The sequence below is a fragment of the Cherax quadricarinatus genome, chromosome 62, assembly GCF_038502225.1.
Source record: "Cherax quadricarinatus isolate ZL_2023a chromosome 62, ASM3850222v1, whole genome shotgun sequence".
Classification (NCBI taxonomy): domain Eukaryota; kingdom Metazoa; phylum Arthropoda; class Malacostraca; order Decapoda; family Parastacidae; genus Cherax; species Cherax quadricarinatus.
Window position 1 is genome coordinate 8,496,383 of NC_091353.1, and position 22,809 is coordinate 8,519,191.

Consider the following 22,809-nt stretch of genomic DNA (forward strand, 5'->3'; position numbering starts at 1 on the left):
GAGCACACAGTGTATAATGAGAGAAAAAAAACTGAGACCATGATTTTTTATTAAAACAGCGACTTTGCAGTGCTTTTTCGTGTTTTTTATAGTTGTATTTGCGATTTCTTGGTCTCATTTGATAGAATGGAAGATATATTACAGAAACAGAGGTGATTTTGATTGGTTTTAGCACTGGAAATTGCTTGAAACTGAGCTCAAAGTAGCGGAAATGTTAAATTTTTGTCGATGCTCAAGAGTAAACAAATGACCTCACACGTCTAATACACGCGCCAGCTGGTGGGTCTAATATACATTCACAAATGTGATGATGATATTTATACAATTATTACAATACTGCATAACAGTAAATCTTCTATTTTTTGGTTTGAATAAAAATTCATTATGTGAATAAAAAATCAAAATGGAATTCACTTGTAAAGTCTCAAAACATAACTAATGAACAGAGGAAATGTTAGTTTAGCGCCAGGAATGTCTGCATTGTTTATTCTGGACCCTATTCTGAAATTGGAATATTTTGAACTTTGTGTTAAATTGGCCAAATTACCAATTTCCGATCACTTTATTTTGTAGTTGAAACAGTTGACTGGGCAATTTATTGTGCTCAATCGATAGAATAGAAGTAATACTTGTGAAATAGCTAAGAATTTGGCCGACTGGAATAATGTACAGTGGTCCCTCAATAATCGTCCATAACCCGTTCCTGGAAGTGGGACTATTATCGAAATAGACAATTTTCGAATCAATTTTCCCCATAAGAAATAATGTAAATGCAATTAATCCGTTCCTGACACCCAGAAGTATTAAAACAAAAAATTTTTTTACATGAAATATAGATGTAGTACATAAACAATACAATGGCACATGAATGAAACATTAACAGAATAACACTTACCTTCTTTGGCGATTCTTCTTAGTGTATGGAAGGAGACAGATTGGATTATTTACTGTTTGGAAGGGGAATCCCCTTCCATCAACACCTCAGGTACCAAGTGCTTTTCTGGGGTTACTTCTCTTCTCTGTTTCTTAATGCCACTAGGACCAGCTTGAGAGTCACTGGAGTCCTGTCTCGCAAAAAAACTGTCCAGAGAGCTCTGTTTCTGGCGTCTCTTTAAAACGTCCCTAAAATGGGCTAAGACTCTGTCACTGTACAAGTTGCTGATATGGCTTGCAACACCCTTCTCAGGGTGATGTTTCTCCATAAATCTTTCCATCCTACCCCACATTTCAAAAATCTCCTTAATTTCTGAAGAAGGCACCTTCTTCCATCTCTCTTCCTCCTCCTCTGCAGCAAGATTCTGAGCTGCGATCTGTTGCTCTTCCTGCTGAAGCTCTTGCAGCTCCTCAGTGGTGAGCTCTTCATTGTGGTCTTCCACCAACTCTTCCACATCCTCCAAACTCACATCCAACCCCATGGAACTTCCCAATGCCACAATAGAGTTCACAACTGACGTAGGTTCATCAGGCACTGCCTCAAACCCTTCAAAATCCCTCTTGTGGACACAATCTGGCCACAAGTTTCTCCAAGCAGAGTTCAGAGTCCTGGCAGTCACTCCCTCCCAAGCCTTACCTATAAGGCTTATGCAATGGAGAATACTGAAGTGTTCTTTCCAAAAATCTCTTAAGGTCAAGTGAGTGTCTAAGGTCACATTAACCCCTTCAGGGTCCAAGGCCAAAATCTGAAGTGGTGCTCCAGTGTCCAAGAAATTTTGAAAAAAAAAAAAAAAAAAAAAAAAAAAAAAAAAAAAAATAATAAAAAATAAAAAAAAATATTTTTTTCTTACAGAATTAAAGAGCATATTTTTGTGAAGGTAATAAGACAAAAAAAAAAATTCTGATCAGTACTTACCAAGATACAGTGCCAAGAAGTTTGTCAAAAATGATATGGTGGCGGCAACATCGACGAATTCCACATACGCGCATTACAATATTTTGCGGTTTTTATAGTTTTTTCTTTTCTTTTCCAATTTTTTTCTATTCCTACTAACATTTGGGGCCTGAGAGACCAATACTGTATATAATGTATATATATAAACTCACTGTATTGAACACAATAACCACACTAAAGTTATTATCATATTATTGTTTACCACTGTTGTTTATTACAATAAACATGCACAAATCTTGTATAATGCTAATGTTCTATCATATATTTACATATTTACAATCACTGGACATGGTTTTAGAACTGCTGGAGCTTGTGGAACTCCTTGAAACAAGTCACCATGCACAGAGGCACCTTACATTCCTCATACATAAACCGAGTGTCTTTGCATCTTTGTTGCCGTCGTTTTGTTTGTGCACAGACGATGCATCTCTTCTGAGCAAATTTCTTCTGAGTTGAAGGAAGTTGTATTATGAAATGATCACCTTCCCTCCTCAAACGCTTGGGTATATCCTGAGTAATTCGAGGACCTTGTTGTATAGCAGGTGTTCTTACCTGGTACTTCATTATGAGTTGTCTGACAACAGACAAACAAAATTCACGATACAGTGGTCTGTTGCCAGTCTTTATTTGGTACATATTATATGCATTGAGCATTGAAATGTCCATGAGATGGAAGAAAAGTTTCATGTACCACTTGTAACTCTTACGAACACAGTCAACAAAACCAATCTGCATGTCACATTTGTCAACCAAGCGCATGTTTTGTGTATAATCAATCACTGTCACTGGTTTTCGAATACGTTCATTAGTCACTCGATCAACTTTGCCACTGTCTTGCATTTCATTACGGTGAATGGTTGTCAACAATGTGACATCTCGTTTGTCATGCCACCGTAATGCCATGATGTCATTGGCAGTAAACACCTGCACGTCATCACCACGAGCACCTGCGTTGAGCCTGGGCATATGTTTACGATTAGAACGCACTGTGCCACACACATCTGTCTTGTTCACTCGCATGAAATCACTGAGTAATGGGCTTGTGTACCAGTTATCGGTATATAATGTAAGATAAGGTGCCATCATGTTTCTCACTACGTCACCTGAGATACCCAATAACATCCTGGTATCTTTCAATGTTTTACTTCCCGTGTATACAACAATATCCAACACCAGGCCACTGTCACAATCACAGAGTACAAACAGTTTTGTACCAAAGCGTTTCCTCTTGCTCGGTATATACTGCTTGAATGACAGTTTACCTTTGAACAAAATCAAAGACTCGTCAATTACAAGATTCTTGAATGGATAAAAGTATATGCTGAACTTTTGTTTGAGATACATGAAAACATTTCTAATCTTGTATAACCTGTCACTTCTGTCAGGCCTGGTTTTGTCAGAGAAGTGCAACATACATAAGAGTAAGATAAACCTGTTCACTGGTATGATTTCACTGAAGACCGGGGTAGAAATTAGCCGATCTGTGGACCAGTATGCTTTTATATTATGCTTATAGACATGAGGCATAAGCATTATTGTTGCAAAAAGCAAATACATTTCTGCAACAGTCGTCTCTTTCCACCTGTGTAGTCTTGACTGTGGTGATATGATCGTATTTGCCATGGTGTACTCAAAATACTTATTACTTTCCCTGACAATAGTTTTCATCAATGGCTGGTCAAAGAATAATTCAAAGAATTCCAGTTCATTGGCCATGGTTCCAAGGGGACAAGTAGGTAGAATTCCACTTTGAGAGTCATCAAAGTGGTGAGGCTTGGGAACAAAATTGGGATTTTGCTGCCAATCCCACATATGGTTTGCTGGTGGATACTGGACATCATAGGCTGGTTGTGCGGGTGGTTGTGGTTGTGGTGGGCTGGTGGCTGACGCTCCGCTTTGTCTTTGAACTGACGAGTCAGCAGCGTGGGTCCCACCCTGGGCTGGTGAGTCACGCATGGCGGTGCCACTACCATCACCACTAACACCATCCACTGATGCCTGTGGTCTATCCATGCCAAGTGTAGCCACATCATCCTCACTATCACTACCTAAAACTGGTGTAGGGCCACGGGATGTACTCCGAGATGTACTCCGTCCCCTGGGCACAGCATAGGGTACACTACCCAAGCGCATGCGGCGGTGAACATACCGACGCTTCACTGGTGAATACGATTCCTCACTATCACTACTCGAATGATCGTCGAGCGCAATAAAATCACAATCCATGTCACTATCATCATTACTGAAGTCAGAGGCCTGGCCACGCGAAAATATTAGTTTTCTCTTGCGTTGAGGAACAACCGACCGTGAGTCACGAGTGCCCACACCAGAGGTAGAAGGTTGAGGATTGTCAGGGTTTTCTGCACTATTATCGATATCCTGGTCATTCTTTTCGGTCACTAACTTATCAAAGCCGTAGAATTCGTCTTCATTTCCACTTCCATCAGTGTCAGAACTATCAGATAGGAAGAGGAGAGTCCCAATTTTCCGGGAAGTGAGAGCTGACTTGCGACGAGGCATGGTGAACAAGGGTAACTGAGCCGGCGTTCCCACAATGCTATGAGGGCGCCTAGATTTTTTGTTTATGGCGCACACCCACCACGCAGACCTGTTCTCTCACATGTAGGCCTATGAGCGCTTTCACACTAAATTTGACGGAGCTAGAATTTTGGCGTAGATCTATGGTTTGGACACTCAACGTGAAGCCGTAGATCTACGGAGTGGACCCTGAAAGGGTTAAAGTTTGAAATGACCTGCTGGTCCATGGGCTGGAGGAGAGGAGTGGTATTCGGGGGCAAGAACTTCACTGTGATGAACCCAACCTCCTTCAGAATTAAGTCATCCAAGTTTGGAGGATGAGCAGGTGCATTGTACATTACTAGGAGGCCCTTGAAAACCAATTTCTTTTCCAGGAGGTAATTCTTCACACTAGGACCAAACACTTCATTGAACCACTAGACGAAAATTTCCCTCATGACCATGCCTTATTATTAGATCTCCAAAACACACACAATTTACTATTCATAACATTGTTTTTCCTGAACACTCTGGGATTTTCAGAATGGTACACTAGTAATGGCTTCACTTTGAAATCCCCACTAGCATTAGCACAGAACATGAGCATCAGCCTGTCTTTCATAGGCTTGTGTCCTGGCAGTGCCTTTTCTTCCTGAGTAATGTAGGTCCTCTTTGGCATTTTCTTCCAAAAGAGACCTGTTTCGTCACAACTGAACACTTGTTCAGGTTTCAGTCCTTCAGTCTCTATGTACTCCTTGAATTCCTGCACATATTTTTCAGCTCCTTTGTTGTCAGAACTGTCAGCCTCACCATGCCTTACCACACTGTGTATGCCAGTACGCTTCTTAAATCTCTCAAACCAGCCTTTGCTGGCCTTAAATTCACTCACATCACCACTAGCTACAGGCAATTTCTTTACCAAATCGTCATGCAACTGCCTAGCCTTTTCACAAATAAGCGACGTCATAAGACTATCTCCTGCTAACTGTTTCTCATTTATCCACACCAATAATAACTTCTCAACATCTTTGAGTACTGTTGATCTCATTTTTGTCAGCATATTTACCCCCTTTGCAACAACAGCATCCCTGATTTCCTTTTTCTTGGCTATGATGGAAGATATGGTTGTACGGGATTTGTTATACATCCTGGCCAGTTCGCCCACATGTACGCCACTTTCATATTGTTCAATGATGTTTTTCTTAAATTCAATCGTATTTCTCGCCTTCTTTACCAAAGGCTTGGCACTAGGAGCTTTCTTTGGAGCCATGGTAGCTTATTTAGCACTTGCAAGCACTAAAATCAATGGAATATTATGAAATATTTCGTAGGAGCAAGTGAGGGGACCGTCGCTCACTGGTAAACAATGGCACACTGGCTGGGAAGGCAGGCCCAGGTGGCTCAGAGCGTGAGTATGTGTCCCGGACGAAGGACGATTAACAAGTTAACGGACCATTTGCGAGCCAATGTTTAGACGAAATAACGGGACTATTTCCGAAATGGATGACTTTCAGGCTGGACGATTATTGAGGGACCATTGTAATTGGCCTAAAATGGAGTCAAAGTCGGGAAAATCACCGATTCGTAAATATCGCTGACACATCAGAATTCGCAAGAGCATAATTTCGTCAATTTTCCATCAAATTTTGTACTTTTTGTTTTATTACCTTCAGAAAAAGTTTCTCTATCATATCATAAGAAAAAATAACAAAATTTTTTTTTTAAAGTTCTTGGACCCTGGTGTGCACTTTGAAATTTGGCCTCTGGACCCTGAAAGGGTTAAAAACAAAAGATGACCAGTTTCCTAGGATATAACATTAGGAGATAAAACCTTAAGTTATCCTTAACAGAGAACTTAAAATTAAATACTGTACACACTAACCTCTAAGAGCAGCAATGTGAGTTTCAGAAGTTGCTTCATTGGTAGAGAGCAATATGGGAGTGGTGACGGGTGTAGCCACCTTGCTTATCACAGGCGAGGCTAGGCTAGCTCCTTGTGACTCAACCCCACTCAGTTTGGTGGCTGTTAGAGCATGCAACAAGGGTCGTGCTTTCGTTGAAGGACGGCCCCTCTTGTTCCAACCCATTGGTGTGACGATAGTGCTGCCCACAATCTAATATGAACAAACAATGCAATGTTAATGTTACTGCAACTGATTCCACTCTCTTGCAACCATAGCTGATCTGGCACTTTTAAAATTTATATAAGTGTTTCATAGGAATAAAAAGGCACAATACCATTACTGTAACAATACACAAAAAACCCACACAGGAGAAAGAAACTCAGGACGATCCAAGTTGAACCGAATGCCATCATGAGTTTTTTCCTATGTGTGGGATATTTGTGTATTGTTTCAAAGGTTATGGTATTACATATATCTAAAAATTGTAAGGAAAAATATATCATCTATAATATCCTTATTTGTGAACAAGACTGTAAGTGTCACTGTCAAACTACTATACAATTCACATCCCAGAATTAGGAGAGTTGTTGTCTACTATTAAGTTATGAGTGGTAATGTCCAAAATGGACCAAAATGTTATCTAAAATGGTCTCTCCAAATTGTGGATTAGTTGTGTATTACATTTATTTTGATCAGGAAAAGCTATAAACCCTTTTTGGGAAATGAGAGGCATTCAGGTTTAATCTAAGGAAAGAGAGGATAAACCAGTTCCTTGGGTCAACTGTGAATTGTTCCAGCCATGGTATTGTAACTTACTCTTCCCTTAATGTGGATATGATACTCTTAACTCTCCAAAGACTATTAATAACATACAGCAGTAGCCTTGAACCTAACCTGCTGTATAAGTGGGGCCCTCCTGTATTATTGCAATCAAAGTCACAAGGGTCATACAGTCTCCAACAACTAACATAAAGCAGAAACGTTACCTTCCTCTTATTATACAGGACGGCCCTCCGTATACAGCACCTATTTTCGGTGTTCCACATTTTTGCTGGCTTTCAATCGAGCAATTGTTCATTACGTAAGGTGATTTTACCCGCTTTGCCGTTATCACCATTTTTGTACAGCAGCTGCGTAAGGGAAGGACGACCGGCGCCATATTTAGAGCTGTATAAACAGGGCCCTCCTGTATTTAAAAAAAAAACATCCTATATGGGTCATTCAGAGCACTTTACCTTCCTGGCCTGGAGATCGGAAGAGTTAGTGGAAGTAGTGGTGACGACAGTTGCCAGAGTGTTAGTGGTAGATATAGTGGTGGGAGAGAACATGGGAGGAGTTTCCTTCAGCACCTTCCCTGACAGGTTACCCAGCAGCAGTCCAGTTGTCATCCTGGTGCCCACCACTGTGCCTGAATCCTGCAGGACAGTACAATATAATTACACAAATAACCCGCACATAGGAGAGAGGAGCTTATGACAACGTTTTAGTCCAACTTGGACCATTTACAAAGTCACAATAACAGAAAAGCGTGAGAGAGCCAAACCACCACCACCACCAGCAGCGGCAGCAGTAGTAGTAGTAGTGGAAATAATAGTGGTACTAGAAAGTAGGGAGAGTAGTGGCACAAAAGAGAGAGAGAAAAGGGAGTGAAGAGAGGCAATACATAAAAAAAAAGTGCTAAACCCACATGGCTCATACAGCAGGAGATACAGTGAATGATCATATTCGAGGGGACACTCTGAACAAGTTGAAGTAATGCAGTGCTTTGGGAACAGGAGGTAATCAGGTTCGATCTGAGAAAAGGGAGGAAAACTCCAATTCCTTTGATCAAGAAACCCCTCACCAGTATCAAGCCACCCTCCTTCAAGGGAAGACAACATCACAGAAGCTTGAGGAACAATAGCAGTAACACTAGCAACTCCTTAAAGTCCCTTCAAGGAAGGTTCCTTGATGCTGGTGAGGGGCTCTAGATCTAGGGAATTGGATCTGCACTCTAGTTCCCTGAATTGAGCCTGAATACCTTCCATCTTCCCCCCCAAATGTGTTGTATAATCCTACTGGTTTTGCGCTCCCCCATGATTATAATAATAATAACTCCTTTAACCCTTAAACTGTCCAAACGTCGATCTACATTCGCTTGCATAGCACTCCAAACATAGATCTGTTTTCTTTACATGCTTTCAAATGGAGAAAATCAAGGTCGGAGCGCTATGCGCGTAAACGTAGATCTACGTTTGGACAGTTTAAGGGTTAAGTAATATTACTTAAGCAATATTACTCCTTTAAATAATACAGTGGACCCTCCGTTATCGCCAATTTTGGTTTTGGCCAACTTTTTTTTTGCTGATTTTTTGGCATCATTTTTGTCGATTACCTCCAGTGCTGATCATGCAGACAAAGCCGCCTCCCACACCGTTCTCAGCCAGTGTAGCGTTTCTCAGTGAGTGAACATATCCTGCCTGGTCATATGAAACATTTCGTAATAATCCATTGTTTTTGCCACTTATTTATTGTGTGTGACTGCTAATTAAGCCACCATGGCCACAAAGAAAGCTCCTAGTGCCAATCCTTTAGTAAAGAAAGTGAGGAACACCATAGAAATGAAAACAGAATTCCTACCTAAGAAAATATGATAATGATATATGCATTGCTGAACTCGGCAGGATGTATGGGAAGTCGCCATCAACAATCAGCTCCTTTGTGGCAAAAAGAAAAGAAATCATGGAAGCTGATGTTGCAAAAGAGGTGAATGCAATTACCAAACAGAGATCCCAAACAAATGAAGAAGTGGTGAAATTGTTGTTGGTGTGGATCAGAGAGAAAGAGTTAGCAGGAGATAGTGTTGTGCAGTCAATTATGAAACAGCAAGACAGTTACACGACGACCTCTTAAAGAAACTGCCTGAAAAAAGTGCTGAAGTAGGTAGATTTAAGGCCAGCAAAGGCTGGTTTGAAAAATTCAGGAAGCGAAGTGGCATACACAGTGTTGTAAGGCACGGCGAGGGTGCCAGTTCAGACAAACAAGCGGCTGAAAAAATTGGGCGGGAATTCAAATGTTATGTAGAGGCTGAAAAATTCCAACCCCACCAAGTGTTCAATTGTGATTAAACAGGCCTGTTTTGGAAGAAAATGCCAAAGAGGACCTACATTATGCAGGAGGAAAAGGCACTCCCAGGACACAAGCCTATGAAAGAGGCTAACTCTCTTGTTGTGTGGCAATGCTAGTGGGGATTTCAAAGTGAAGCCCTTACTGGTGTATCACTCTGAAAATCCCAGAGTGTTCAAGAAAGAGTGAGAGAGCCAGTAAACATAGGCAAGAGGGACAAGGATGGGAACAAGAGAAAGAAAAGTAAGCAGCAGCAGCAGCAGCAGCAGCTGCTGCTGCTGCTGTAATGTGGAAGGCAAACAGTAGGGCATGGGTCACAAGGGAAATTTTTCTGGAATGGTTTACTGAAGTGTTTGGCCTCCTGTTAATGGACAATGCTCCTGCTCATCCTCCAGACTTGGAAGACCAATTGTCTAAGGAATTCAGTTTTGTAACAGTGAAATTCTTCCCTCCTAACACCACTGCTCTCCTCCAGCCCATGGACCAACAGATCATTGCAAACTTCAAAAAACTGTACACCAAAGCAGTTTCAAAGGTGCTTTGACATAACCTCAGGACTCTGAATTGACCATAAGAGAGTTCTGGAAGAATCACTTCAATATCTTCCACTGCATAGTAAATAAGGCTTGGCAGGGAGTGACTTCCAGGACAATGAACTCTGCTTGGAGAAAATTGTGGCCAGATTGTGTCCAAAAGAAGGATTTTGAAGGGTTTGAGGCTGACCCTGTCAACCATACACCAGTTGTGCAATCAACTGTGGCATTGGGGAATTCCATGGGTTTGGATGCGAGTGGTGAGGATGTGGAAGAGTTGGTGGAGGACCACAATGAAGAGCTAACCACTGATGAGCTGCAAGAGCTTCATCTGCAACAGTAACAGATCACAGCTGAGGAAATTGCTTCAGAGGAGGAAGAGAGAGGAAGAAGGTGCCTTCTTCAAAGATTAAGGAGATCTGTGCAATGTGGACTAAAGTGCATTCATATGTACCTGGAGTTTACCTGGAGAGAGTTCCAGGGGTCAACGCCCCCGCGGCCCAGTCTGTGACCAGGCCTCCTGGTGGATCAGAGCCTGATCAACCAGGCTGTTACTGCTGGCTGCACGCAAACCAACGTACGAGCCACAGCCCGGCTGATCAGGAACCGACTTTAGGTGCTTGTCCAGTGCCAGCTTGAAGACTGCCAGGGGTCTGTTGGTAATCCCCCTTATGTATGCTGGGAGGCAGTTGAACAGTCTCGGGCCCCTGACACTAATTGTACGGTCTCTTAACGTGCTAGTGACACCCCTGCTTTTCATTGGGGGGATGTTGCATCGTCTGCCAAGTCTTTTGCTTTCGTAGTGAGTGATTTTCGTGTGCAAGTTCGGTACTAGTCCCTCTAGGATTTTCCAGGTGTATATACGTAATCATGTATCTCTCCCGCCTGTGTTCCAGGGAATACAGGTTCAGGAACCTCAAGCGCTCCCAGTAATTGAGGTGTTTTATCTCCGTTATGCGCGCCGTGAAGGTTCTCTGTACATTTTCTAGGTCAGCAATTTCACCTGCCTTGAAAGGTGCTGTTAATGTGCAGCAATATTCCAGCCTAGATAGAACAAGTGACCTGAAGAGTGTCATCATGGGCTTGGCATCCCTAGTTTTGAAGGTTCTCATTATCCATCCTGTCATTTTTCTAGCAGATGCGATTGATACAATGTTATGGTCCTTGAAGGTGAGATCCTCCGACATGATCACTCCCAGGTCTTTGACGTTGGTGTTACGCTCTATTTTGTGGCCAGAATTTGTTTTGTACTCTGATGAAGATTTAATTTCCTCGTGTTTACCATATCTGAGTAATTGAAATTTCTCATCGTTGAACTTCATATTGTTTTCTGCAGCCCACTGAAAGATTTGGTTGATCCGTGCTGGTGACTTTTGCAATGACAATGCCATGTCCCATTTTAGCAAATCTTAAAGAGATGCCAGAAACAGACCTATCTGGACAGTTATTTTATGCAACAGGGGTCCAGCGACTCTCAAGCTGGTCCTAGTGACAGTTAAAAACAAAGGAGGAAAGTGACCCCTGATAAGAACTTGGTACCTAGAGTCCTTATGGAGGGGATTCCCCTTCCAAACAATAACCTTTCTTCCCTCTCCCTTCCTCCCTGTCTTCCTTCCAGCAACAACAGCCTTCACTAAAGGTAAGTGTCATGTTTAATGTTCATTCTTTTGTGCATGTAACTATCTTTAAGGTAAAAAAAAAAATTTTTGTTGATACTTCTGGGTCTCCGGAACGGATTAATTCCATTTACATTATTTTTTATGGGGAAAATGGTTTCGGTTTTGGCCAATTTCAGTTTTGGCCGATGGCTCTGGAATGGATTAAACGTGAAAACCGAGGGTCCACTGTATTACTTTTGTAAGTAATATTACTCCTGCAAGTAATATTACTTCTGTAAGTAATATTACTCCTATAAGTAATATTACTCCTGTATGTAATATTTCTCCTGTACTATGTAATATTACTCCTGTAAGTAATATTACTCCTGTAAGTAATATTACTCTTGTAAGTAGCATCACACCCTAAGTAACACCTGGAAGACAAATTATAGATCAATAACAATATACTGTGAAGAAAACTATACAAATTATGTCACATACACAATATACACATTTTAGCTGGTTACTAATGTCCTATACAATAAGAGGATAAATTGTTACTTTGCCATTTTAATTAAAGCAACACATGAGTTTGGAAGCAAGAGGCACTAATTAGAGGCTGCATGCACACTACACTACAACTCTAACGTGTACAGGTGCTCCTCAACTTACAATGGAGTTACGTTCCAATGAGCCCATTGTAAGTTGAAAATATTTTAAGTTGAATACGAATATACGATAAATAAATATTATTATTATTATTATAATCAAAAGAAGTGCTAAACTGCAAAAGTTACACAGTGCTGCAGGGCAGGGAAGGATGCAGGGGAAATGGGTGGCAAGAGAGAGAGAAGGATGATTATTAGGGTATGGAGTGCAGCGAAGCAGTGGATAGTGCAGGGGGTAGAGGGAAGCAAGAGACTAAGGTAGAAAGGACAGAGGAGAGTGCTAGAGGCATCATTATCAGAGTTTGTGTAGTAAATCAGTCACTGTCAAAAAGTCAATGAGAGAGTCTGGATTAAAGGAGGGTCCATCAGCAAGAAGGGAAGGTAAAGAAGAAAGGGCAGCAGAGCGGAGACGACGTTGGAGGTAAATTCTGCGTGCTCATTGATAGGGTGGACAGTCCAATAGAATGTGGCTAACAGATACCCATGAGTAAGACGAGTGTGGCCGATAAGAAGAAGGGAGAGAGTAGTCTCCCAACCCTGACACTGATGACAAGAAGATGGCCAGAAACCTATACTTGGTTTAATAGAATGAAGTTTGTTATGGAGCAGATCAGACCAACGTTGTTGCCAACGGGTGCAAAGGTGGGTAGCAATTTCAGCAAAATAGTCTGTGAAAGGAACACCTCTATATGAAACTGGGAGGTCATGTACTGCTGACCATGCAGCAGTCTGCACCTGTTCATTGCCCTGTATATCAACATGACCAGGGACCCAGCAAAAAACAATATGTTTGTGTTTGCTAGAGACACGGTGTTTACCTGGAGTTTACCTGGAGAGAGTTCCTGAGGTCAATGCCCCTGTGGCCCGGTCTGTAACCAGGCCTCCTGGTGGATCAGAGCCTGATCAACCAGGCTGTTACTGCTGGCTGCACGCAATCCAACGTACGACCCACAGCCTGACTGGTCAGGCACCGACTTTAGGTAGTTGTCCTCATGTTTACCATATCGGAGTAACTGAAATTTCTCATTGTTGAACTTCGTATTGTTTTCTGCAGCCCACTGAAACATTTGGTTGATGTCCACCTGGAGCCTTGCAGTGTCTGCAATGGAAGACACTGTCATGCAGATTCGGGTGTCATCTGCAATGGAAGACACTGTACTGTGGCTGACATCCTTGTCTATGTCAGATATGAGGATGAGAAACAAGATGGGAGCGAGTACTGTAGCCAAAGTTGGATACGAAGAAATAGGGGGTGAGGTGTATCAAATTTTTGTATAGCCTGTAAAGCACAGGCATAGATGCTATACAGATAAGTGCTACAAGAATGGCATATAATTCAGCCATAAAAATGCTAGCCGAGGATAATAAATGTCTTTGCATGACACTGCTGCGAATCCGACACCATCAGTAGACTTAGAACCATCAGTGTACACTGCAATGGCATGAGAATGAGAGTAGAAGTGGTCAAGAAAAAGAGAGCGGGAAGCCTCCATAGGGAGTTGGTCTTTCACGCATGGCAGTGGAAAAGAATAGACTCGAACAGCTGGAACTTCCCATGGGGGCAGGGAAAAGTGAGATGCTACATGAACACAGAAAGGTGGTAACTGAAGAGAAGACGAGCAAATGGAGGCGGAGAAAAAAGGGGCACAGTAAGCAGGGGCGACGAACAAATAAAGAATGTCTACTAACATCAGTGACCAACCTATATACAGAAGGACTGTGGAGGTCATGAGATTGAACATAATAGTGAAGGCAATGAGCATCACGGCGATCGGACAAGGGTGGAATATTCACTTCTGCATAGAGGCTCTCAATGGGATGAACGAAAGGCACCAAGGCACATACAGAGACCTTAGTGATGAATGTGATCTAACTTAGACAGAGTTGTGGGAGAGGCTGCAGAATAGATTTGGTTACTATAATCCAGCTTGAACAAGGCTAGGCTGGAATGCAAATGGAGGAGACGGCGACGATCTGCTCCCCATGAACGACGAGAGAGAATTTTAAGGAGATTTAGCCAACCAAGGCAAGTTGTCTTTAACCCTTAAACTGTCCAAACGTAGATCTACGTTCACTCGCGTGGTGCTCCGAATATTTTGAAAAATAAAAAAAAAATTTTCTCTTTTAAAATTAAGAGCACATTTTTCTACATGTTATAGGATTAAAAAAAATTTTTAGGGTCAGTACGTACTTACCGAGATATAAGACCGTGAAGTTGGCTCTGCATGCTCACCTGACGGCAACATTGACTCCTGCCGCTTGCAGAAGTGTTGCCAATATACCTTTTTTTCTCGTTTCTATTTTAATTTGTATATTTTTTATATTCTGATAATTACAATTTATAACTTGTGTGTGATGTGGAGAGCAAACATTAAGGCATGGGTCACTAGGGAAATTTTCTTGGAGTGGTTTTAAAGTGTGTTTGGCCCCACTGTGGAAAATTACCTCCTGGAAAAGAAATTGTCACTCAAGTGCCTCCTGGTAATGGACAATGCTCCTGCTCATCCTCACAACTTTTTTTTATTATTATTATCACACTGGCCGATTCCCACCAAGGCAGGGTGGCCCAAAAAAGAAAAACTTTCACCATCATTCACTCCATCACTGTCTTGCCAGAAGGGTGCTTTACACTACAGTTTTTAAACTGTAACATTAACACCCATCCTTCAGAGTGCAGGCACTGTACTTCCCATCTCCAGGACTCAAGTCCGGCCTGCCGGTTTCCCTGAACCCCTTCATAAATGTTACTTTGCTCACACTCCAACAGCACGTCAAGTATTAAAAACCATTTGTCTCCATTCACTCCTATCAAACACGCTCACGCATGCCTGCTGGAAGTCCAAGCCCCTCGCACACAAAACCTCCTTTACCCCCTCCCTCCAACCTTTCCTAAGCCGACCCCTACCCCGCCTTCCTTCCACTACAGACTGATACACTCTTGAAGTCACTCTGTTTTGCTCCATTCTCTCTACATGTCCGAACCACCTCAACAACCCTTCCTCAACCCTCTGGACAACAGTTTTGGTAATCCCGCACCTCCTCCTAACTTCCAAACTACGAATTCTCTGCATTATATTCACACCACACATTGCCCTCAGACATGACATCTCCACTGCCTCCAGCCTTCTCCTCACTGCAACATTCATCACCCATGCTTCACACCCATGTAAGAGCGTTGGTAAAACTATACTCTCATACATTCCCCCTCTTTGCCTCCAAGGACAAAGTTCTTTGTCTCCACAGACTCCTAAGTGCACCACTCACCCTTTTCCCCTCATCAATTCCATGATTCACCTCATCTTTCATAGACCCATGCGCTGACACTTCCACTCCCAAATATTTGAATACATTCACCTCCTCCATACTCTCTCCCTCCAATCTGATATCCAATCTTTCATCACCTAATCTTTTTGTTATCCTCATAACCTTACTCTTTCCTATATTCACTTTTATCTTCTTTTGCACACCCTACCAAATTCATCCACCAATCTCTGCAACTTCTCTTCAGAATCTCTCAAGAGCACAGTGTCATCAGCAAAGAGCAACTGTGACAACTCCTACTTTATGTGTGATTCTTTATCTTTTAACTCCACGCCTCTTGCCAAGACCCTCGCATTTACTTCTCTTACAACCCCATCTATAAATATATTAAACAACCATGGTGACATCACACATCCTTGTCTAAGGCCTACTTTTACTGGGAAATAATTTCCCCTCTTTCCTACATACTCTAACTTGAGCCTCACTATCCTCATAAAAACCTCTTCACTGCTTTCAGTAACCTACCTCCTACACCATACACCTGCAACATCTGCCACATTGCCTCCCTATCCACCCTGTCATATGCCTTTTCCAAATCCATAAATGCCACAAACACCTCTTTAGCCTTATCTAAATACTGTTCACTTATATGTTTCACTGTAAACACCTGGTCCACACACCCCCCTACCTTTCCTAAAGCCTCCTTGTTCATCTGCTATCCTATTCTCCGTCTTACTCTTAATTCTTTCAATAACAACTCTACCATACACTTTACCAGGTATACCCAACAGACTTATCCCCCCATAATTTTTGCACTCTCTTTTGTCCCCTTTGCCTTTATACAAAGGAACTATGCATGCTCTCTGCCAATCCCTAGGTACCTTACCCTCTTCCATACATTTATTAAAAAATTGCACCAACCACTCCAAAACTATATCCCCACCTGCTTTTAACATTTCTATCTTTATCCCATCAATCTGGCTGCCTTACCCCCTTTCATTTTACCTACTGCCTCACGAACTTTCCCCACACTCACAACCGGCTCTTCCTCACTCCTACAAGATGTTATTCCTCCTTGCCCTATACACGAAATCACAGCTTCCCTATCTTCATCAACATTTAACAATTCCTCAAAATGTTCCCTCCATCTTCTCAATACAGAGCTCTAACTCTCCATTTAATAACTCTCCTCTCCTATTTTTAACTGACAAATTCATTTGTTCTCTAGGCTTCCTTAACTTGTTAATCTCACTCCAAAACTTTTTCTTATTTTCAACAAAATTTGTTGATAACATCTCACCCACTCTCTCATTTGCTCTCTTTTTACATTGCTTCACCATTCTCTTAACCTCTCTCTTTTTCTCCATATACTCTTCCCTCCTTGCATCACTTCTACTTTGTAAAAACTTCTCATATGCTAACTTTTTCTCCCTTACTACTCTCTTTACATCATCATTCCACCAATCGCTCCTCTTCCCTCCCGCATCCACTTTCCTGTAACCACAAACTTCTGCTGAACACTCTAACACTACATTTTTAAACCTACCCCATACCTCTTCGACCCCATTGCCTATGCTCTCATTAGCCCATCTATCCTCCAATAGCTGTTTATATCTTACCCTAACTGCCTCCTCTTTTAGTTTATAAACCTTTACCTCTCTCTTCCCTGATGCTTCTATTCTCCTTGTATCCCATCTACCTTTTACTCTCAGTGTAGCTACAACTAAAAAGTGATCTGATATATCTGTGGCCCCTCTATAAACACGTACATCCTGAAGTCTACTCAACAGTCTTTTATCTACCAATACCTCACAACTTGCAAGAGCAAATTGTGGGGGAGTATAGCTTCATCAAAGTGAAGTTTGTGCCTCCTAATACAACTCCTCTCCTCCAGCTCATGGACCAGCAGGTCATTTCAAACTTCAAAAAACTCTGCACAAAAGCAGTGTTTCAAAAGTGCTTTGAAGTGACCTCAGATACTGAACTGACCCTAACTGTTTTGGAAAGATCACTTCAATATCCTCAGTTGCATAAACCTTAAAGGTAAGGCTTGGGAGGGAGTGACTTGCAGGACTTTGAACTCTTCTTGGAGGAAACTGTGGCCACAATGTGTACAAGAGAGAGGTTTTAAAGGGTTTGGGGCTAACCCTCAGGAGCCTATGCCAGTTGTGGAATCTACTGTGTCACTGGGGATGTCCATGGGGTTGGGTTTGTGTCGAGGATGTGGAAGAGTTGGTGCAGAACGACGACGAAGAACTAACCACTGCAGACCTGCAAGAGCTTGAGGTGCAACAGCAACAGATCACAGCTCAGGAATGTGCTTCAGAGCAGGAGGAAGAGAGACAGAGGAAGTTACCCTCATCAAGGATTAAGGAAATGTGTACAATGTTTACAAAGGTGCAAGCATTTATGGATGAATTTTATCCTGTCACAGCTGTTGCAAGCCGTATTGGCAACATGTACAATGACACTCTTGTGTCCCATTTTAGGGAAATCCTAAGCTCTCTGGACAGATATTTTGTGCGACAGGGGTCCAGTGATTCCCAAGCTGGTCCTAGCGGCATTAAAAAACCAAGGGAGGTAACCCCAGCAAAGGACTTGGTACCCGAAGTCTTTATGGAAGGAGATTTACCTTCTAAACAATAGAACATCTGAATCTCCCCTGCTGCTGGCACATCACTCATCAACAACTCCACAATAAAGGTAAGTGGCATTTAATTACTGTTTATTTTGCATGTACCATTTGTTTCTGTGTAGAGAAATGTATATTTCATGTAAAAAAAAATATTTTGTTTAATACTTTTGGGTGTCTGGAACGGATTAATTCTATTTCCATTATTTCTTATGGGGCAAATTAATTCAACTAACGGCTAATTTGACTAAAGGCTAGCTCTCTGCAATGAACTAAAGCCGGTGGTTGAGGGTCCACTGTATATCGATAACAGCTCCATGCAGCACGTTTTAAATGCACTGCACAGGTGCGTGTAGGAGACCACCAAGGTACGCATGCTTGAGAATGCCTACCTGAGGTTTGGGGGATAGAATGCATCGCTGCAGTTAGGACCAAGGTCGAAAAGTGGTGTGCCAGTTCATCAACAGAGGACGAAAGGGGGTCCTCAAAATGGGCAGTAAGATGGGAGTATAAGTCCCAATCTGCTCAAGCAAATTGCCAACGAGGGCTACGAAATGGTCGGGCATACGTAGTAGAAGTAAGAAGGATGGGAAAGTGATCACTATCATGTAAATCTAGAAGAAAAGACCACGAGAAATCAAGTGCAACGAGTGAAGAACAGATAGAAAGATCAATGCAGGAGAGAAACCAAGTATTAGAGTCAAAATGGGTAGGAGCACCCGTGTTTAAACCACGCAGAGGATGAGATGCGAAAAGAGTCTCCAACTGATCACCATAAAAGTCGCAGTGGAACCTTCCCCACAGGTGATGGCGAGCGTTAAAATCACCCAACAACAATATGGGCGGTAGTAGAGATGAAATTAAAAATGCGATATCAGAGATACAGAATGCACAGGAGGGAGAAAGATAAAGAGAGCAAATTGCAAACCATCTGTGTAAATATATATGAGCTGCAGTATAATGCAGCTGAGAACGAATAAAAACTTGTTGATATGGTATATCAATGAGCTCTTGCAACCCAACACATACTGAGGATAACTGGGAGAGCAACAGTTGGAGTTCTCCTCGATCGCCCCTAAGGCCATGAATATTCCATTATAAAAAAGACATTATGCACAGAAATAAAAATGACAACAATAAGAAACAATAAAACCTATGGGCAACAGTGGGGACAACAGTAAGCATGTAAGGAAGAATTATAATATTGCGGAGGAGTAGATTGTTGCATGGCTTGTGAAATAGAAGGGGTAGAAGGAGGCACGCTGGTGTCCATCGGGGATGTCGTCTCTGTTATATAGCTGGAGATAGCATCTAATGTCTCAGCTGATAAGGCAGCCGACAATGCCATGATGTCAGAGACAGGAGAAGCAGTGCAAGTAAAGGTTGGAGTAACTATGGAGGCAACCAAAGAGGTTTGAGGAGGGCGGGGAGTATGTGCCTGGAGAGATGCGCTGGCTGGGGGAGAAGAGTCCTGCAGTGTAACAGGAGAGGTTGGAGGGCAACTATGGAAGACCAGCGGGGGAGGGAACAGGGAAAGAGGGAACTACACTAGGGGGAGGGTGAACCTCCACCTTTATGTGAGAGCTGGAAAGGGGTTGAGAACTAGTCTCTGAGGTAGAAAATAAATTCTGGACAGGAGATGGATGCGATGAAAATGTGGGTCTGCAAGGTCGAGTAGACTGAGAAGTAAGCAAGCGAGATGAAGAAGTAGAAGTAGAAAGTGGTGCAGAGGTAGGATGTCAGAGGATAAAGCTGCAAAAGCATTAGAAACTGGGGGTGACTCCAGAAGACACGGACGCAGAGGGAGGGGAAGGGGGGAGGGCTGTCGAGGTTGGAGGTCTGCGGGCTACTCTAGCATGCAGGACAAGAGAAAGTTTTCCTTGAAGAAGGAGCCGAGACTGCCATAGTGTAAGTAAGGCCTTCGCATTCTTTAAGGTAACAGATCTCTCATTCATTACGATAGGTTCCTTGCAATTGAGACAAGAGGGGGAAAGACTACAAAACATACTGGAATGATCTGCTGCACCACAGATCGGGCAGTCTGCCTCAGATCTGCAGTGTTTAGCAGGGTGCCAAAAATGCCAGCAATTATGACACTGTTGGGGGTGGGAACTACTTGACGAACTTCTAAACGATGGCCTGCAATAGACAGAGGACGGAAGTTCACGGCAGTCAAAGGTTAAACAAGCGATGTTACTAGGAAAGCGCCTTTGCCCACGAGTGGGCAGGATGTATCTACCTTTAGAATAGGGAGGTTTTTGAAGGAATAATTGTTCTAAAATATCATCACAGTAAGATAAAAAATCATTCTGTACAATAGTGTGCAGTAAGACCACAGTACCACTGAAAGAATTAAGAGTAGCGTGCTTACAAACGGTGACTGGTATGTTATCTATGGAAGTGATGCGGGAGAGACCATGGGCTTGCTCTGAATTCTGTACAGTTATGACACGCACCGCTTTGAAGAGCGTGGAAAGATATATTTTGGCCAACGTGCCTTAAAAGAGTTTTACCAATTCCATGATCAGACAGATAATCTGTCTGAGACATTGTTTGTAAAGAAAAGAATTTTGTCCACTGCGCACTAGTTAGCCCGGTACGCAAAGGTAGTGAGTGTCCTGTAGGTTGTTTCTGAGCGATCATCGATGAACTGTCATCAGTAGGTTGTCTTGGAGGTTTACGAGTAGTACCACGGGTGGTCTGACCCGAGGGAGGTGAGCGATCCGAAAACCGTTGCACCGTATTCAGGGAAGCCGCACGCATTGTGAAAGGCGTGCTAGAAGTAGCGACATGAACAGAAATGGGTGACGCCGCAGCACCTGAAGCAGGTGACGAAGCATCACCAGCAGAAGGTACAGGGATATGAGAAGAGTCGAGAGAATGGACCAATAACAAAGCCGGGTCAGAACAGGGTGTGGGATCAGAATGGGGCCTGGGAGGAGGAAGGGTTTCACTGGACAAAGACTCCATAATAATAGGTGAATCTTCTGTGATATCTCCTTTCTGGTTATTTTAAGAAAAAAAAAAAAGGAGGAAAGAAAAAAAAGGGACAGCGGAGGGACAGTCGCTAGGAGGCATGGAGGGGCCGAAAGTTCCCCCCTCATCCGAGAGGGCCTCGAGCCCACCGGTGGTGAAGATGCAGTGTGGAACCCGTGCCATACCCTACCCTTCACACCAGTAAACCAGCACTCCGGGATAGCAGCCTCACATCTACCGAGCTACCTCGGTGGACAAAAGAAAGGGCGGTCGGAAACCCGTCACAAAGCATACCCCCTTCAGCTGCCATCTCCCAGAACTGACAGGCAGCTTCTGGAGATACACCCATTACCTGAAGGGCACCCTGCCCTCTTCCAGGAAATCCGGGAAGGGAGCAGGGCACCTTCAGATAATTCAGATTCTATGGCAAACCACACCATCCCCGAGGGACCTCACAGAGTGGGACGAACCTCGGCACACCACCTCCTACCTAGAAACTGTAACGCCAGAGGGGAGGACCCCAGAGGCTACAAATGGGACGGGAAACAAGGGGAGGGTGGGGAGAGAGGAGGAAAGGGGAAAAAAAGGGGGGAGTATGGGGTAGATAAGGGAGAACTGGGGGGTAATTAGGTTCGGTCGGAGGAAGAAGACCAAGAGCTCCAATTCCTTAGACCAATAGCCTCTTCACCACTGCAAGGAGCCCCCCTTAAAGAGGGATAAATAAGTTACTACTGTCACTGAATAAGTAAATAAACAGATAATTACTGCAACTAACTAAATAAATACCAGTATTGAAAAGTAAATAAATATAGGTTTATCCTATCAATAAATGCACAGTACCAAAAAAATTTTTTTTTACAGTTTTATGACATCATTGTAAAGTCAAAATATCGTAAAGCGAGAAGCGTCTGTACATGAAATGACTAATTTAATACTGCATATGTAACTATGGTCAGTGGTCATACAGTGCCTGGGGAAGGAGGGAAGGATTAGATTTAAGGATGATGGGTAGCTTCAATTCCTTAACCCTTTCAAGGTTGAGAGGCCCTCTCCTAAACTCGTTCTCAGGGTCAAAAAATTTTCGGAAAAAAAAAATTATTTTTTCTTATGAAATGATAGAGAATCTTTTCCCGATCATAATGACACCAAAAGTATGAAATTTGATGGAAAACTTACGGAATTGTGCTCTCGCAAAGTTAGCGGTCTCGACAATGTTTATGCATCGGCGATTTTGCCCACTTTGAGCCCTATTTTCTGCCTATTCTAGTGTACTAGTCGACAAAAATCATATCTATTTCGCTAGAACTCCATTTTTTCTATCTAATGAGTACAAGAAAGCACCCACTTACTGATTTCAACTATCCAATAAAGTGGTCAGAAATTGGCAATTTTGCCAATTTCACACAAATTTCAGAAGATGCCAATTTCCAAATAGGGTCCAGAATAAACAAGACAGACATTCCTGGCACTAAAATAACATTTTCTCTGTTAATTAGTCACATCCCCAGGCCTCTCTTACATCTCTTTTGCTTTCCACTTTGAATTTTTATTCTCACAAAAAATAGAAGATTTACTGTTATGCAGACTGCTGTAATAGCGTAGAAATGATGCAAAAATGGTATAAATAATATCAGCGCACTTGTGAAAGAATATTAGACTCACCAGTTGATGTGTATTGGACGCTTGGCATGATTTGTTTACTTTTGAACTTCGGTAAAAATCGAACA

The 22,809-nt window shown here is 42.5% G+C and overlaps 1 protein-coding gene across 8 annotated transcripts in view; it reads right to left on the reverse strand.

Moving 5' to 3' along the window:
• Rcd1 (Reduction in Cnn dots 1) overlaps nucleotides 1–22,809 on the reverse strand; it is a 130,250-nt gene that overhangs the window by 6,258 nt on the left and 101,183 nt on the right. For 7 of the 8 annotated variants that reach the window (XM_070098370.1, XM_070098371.1, XM_070098372.1 and 4 more), the window contains 2 exons: nucleotides 7,545–7,724; nucleotides 6,288–6,519 (listed from right to left, as the gene is read on the reverse strand). In XM_070098370.1, coding sequence (XP_069954471.1) covers nucleotides 6,288–6,519; nucleotides 7,545–7,724 — 412 coding nt within the window. Of the gene's footprint in view, nucleotides 1–6,287; nucleotides 6,520–7,544; nucleotides 7,725–22,809 lie in introns of those variants that run through there. The other variant, XR_011393737.1, reaches the window with a different exon arrangement.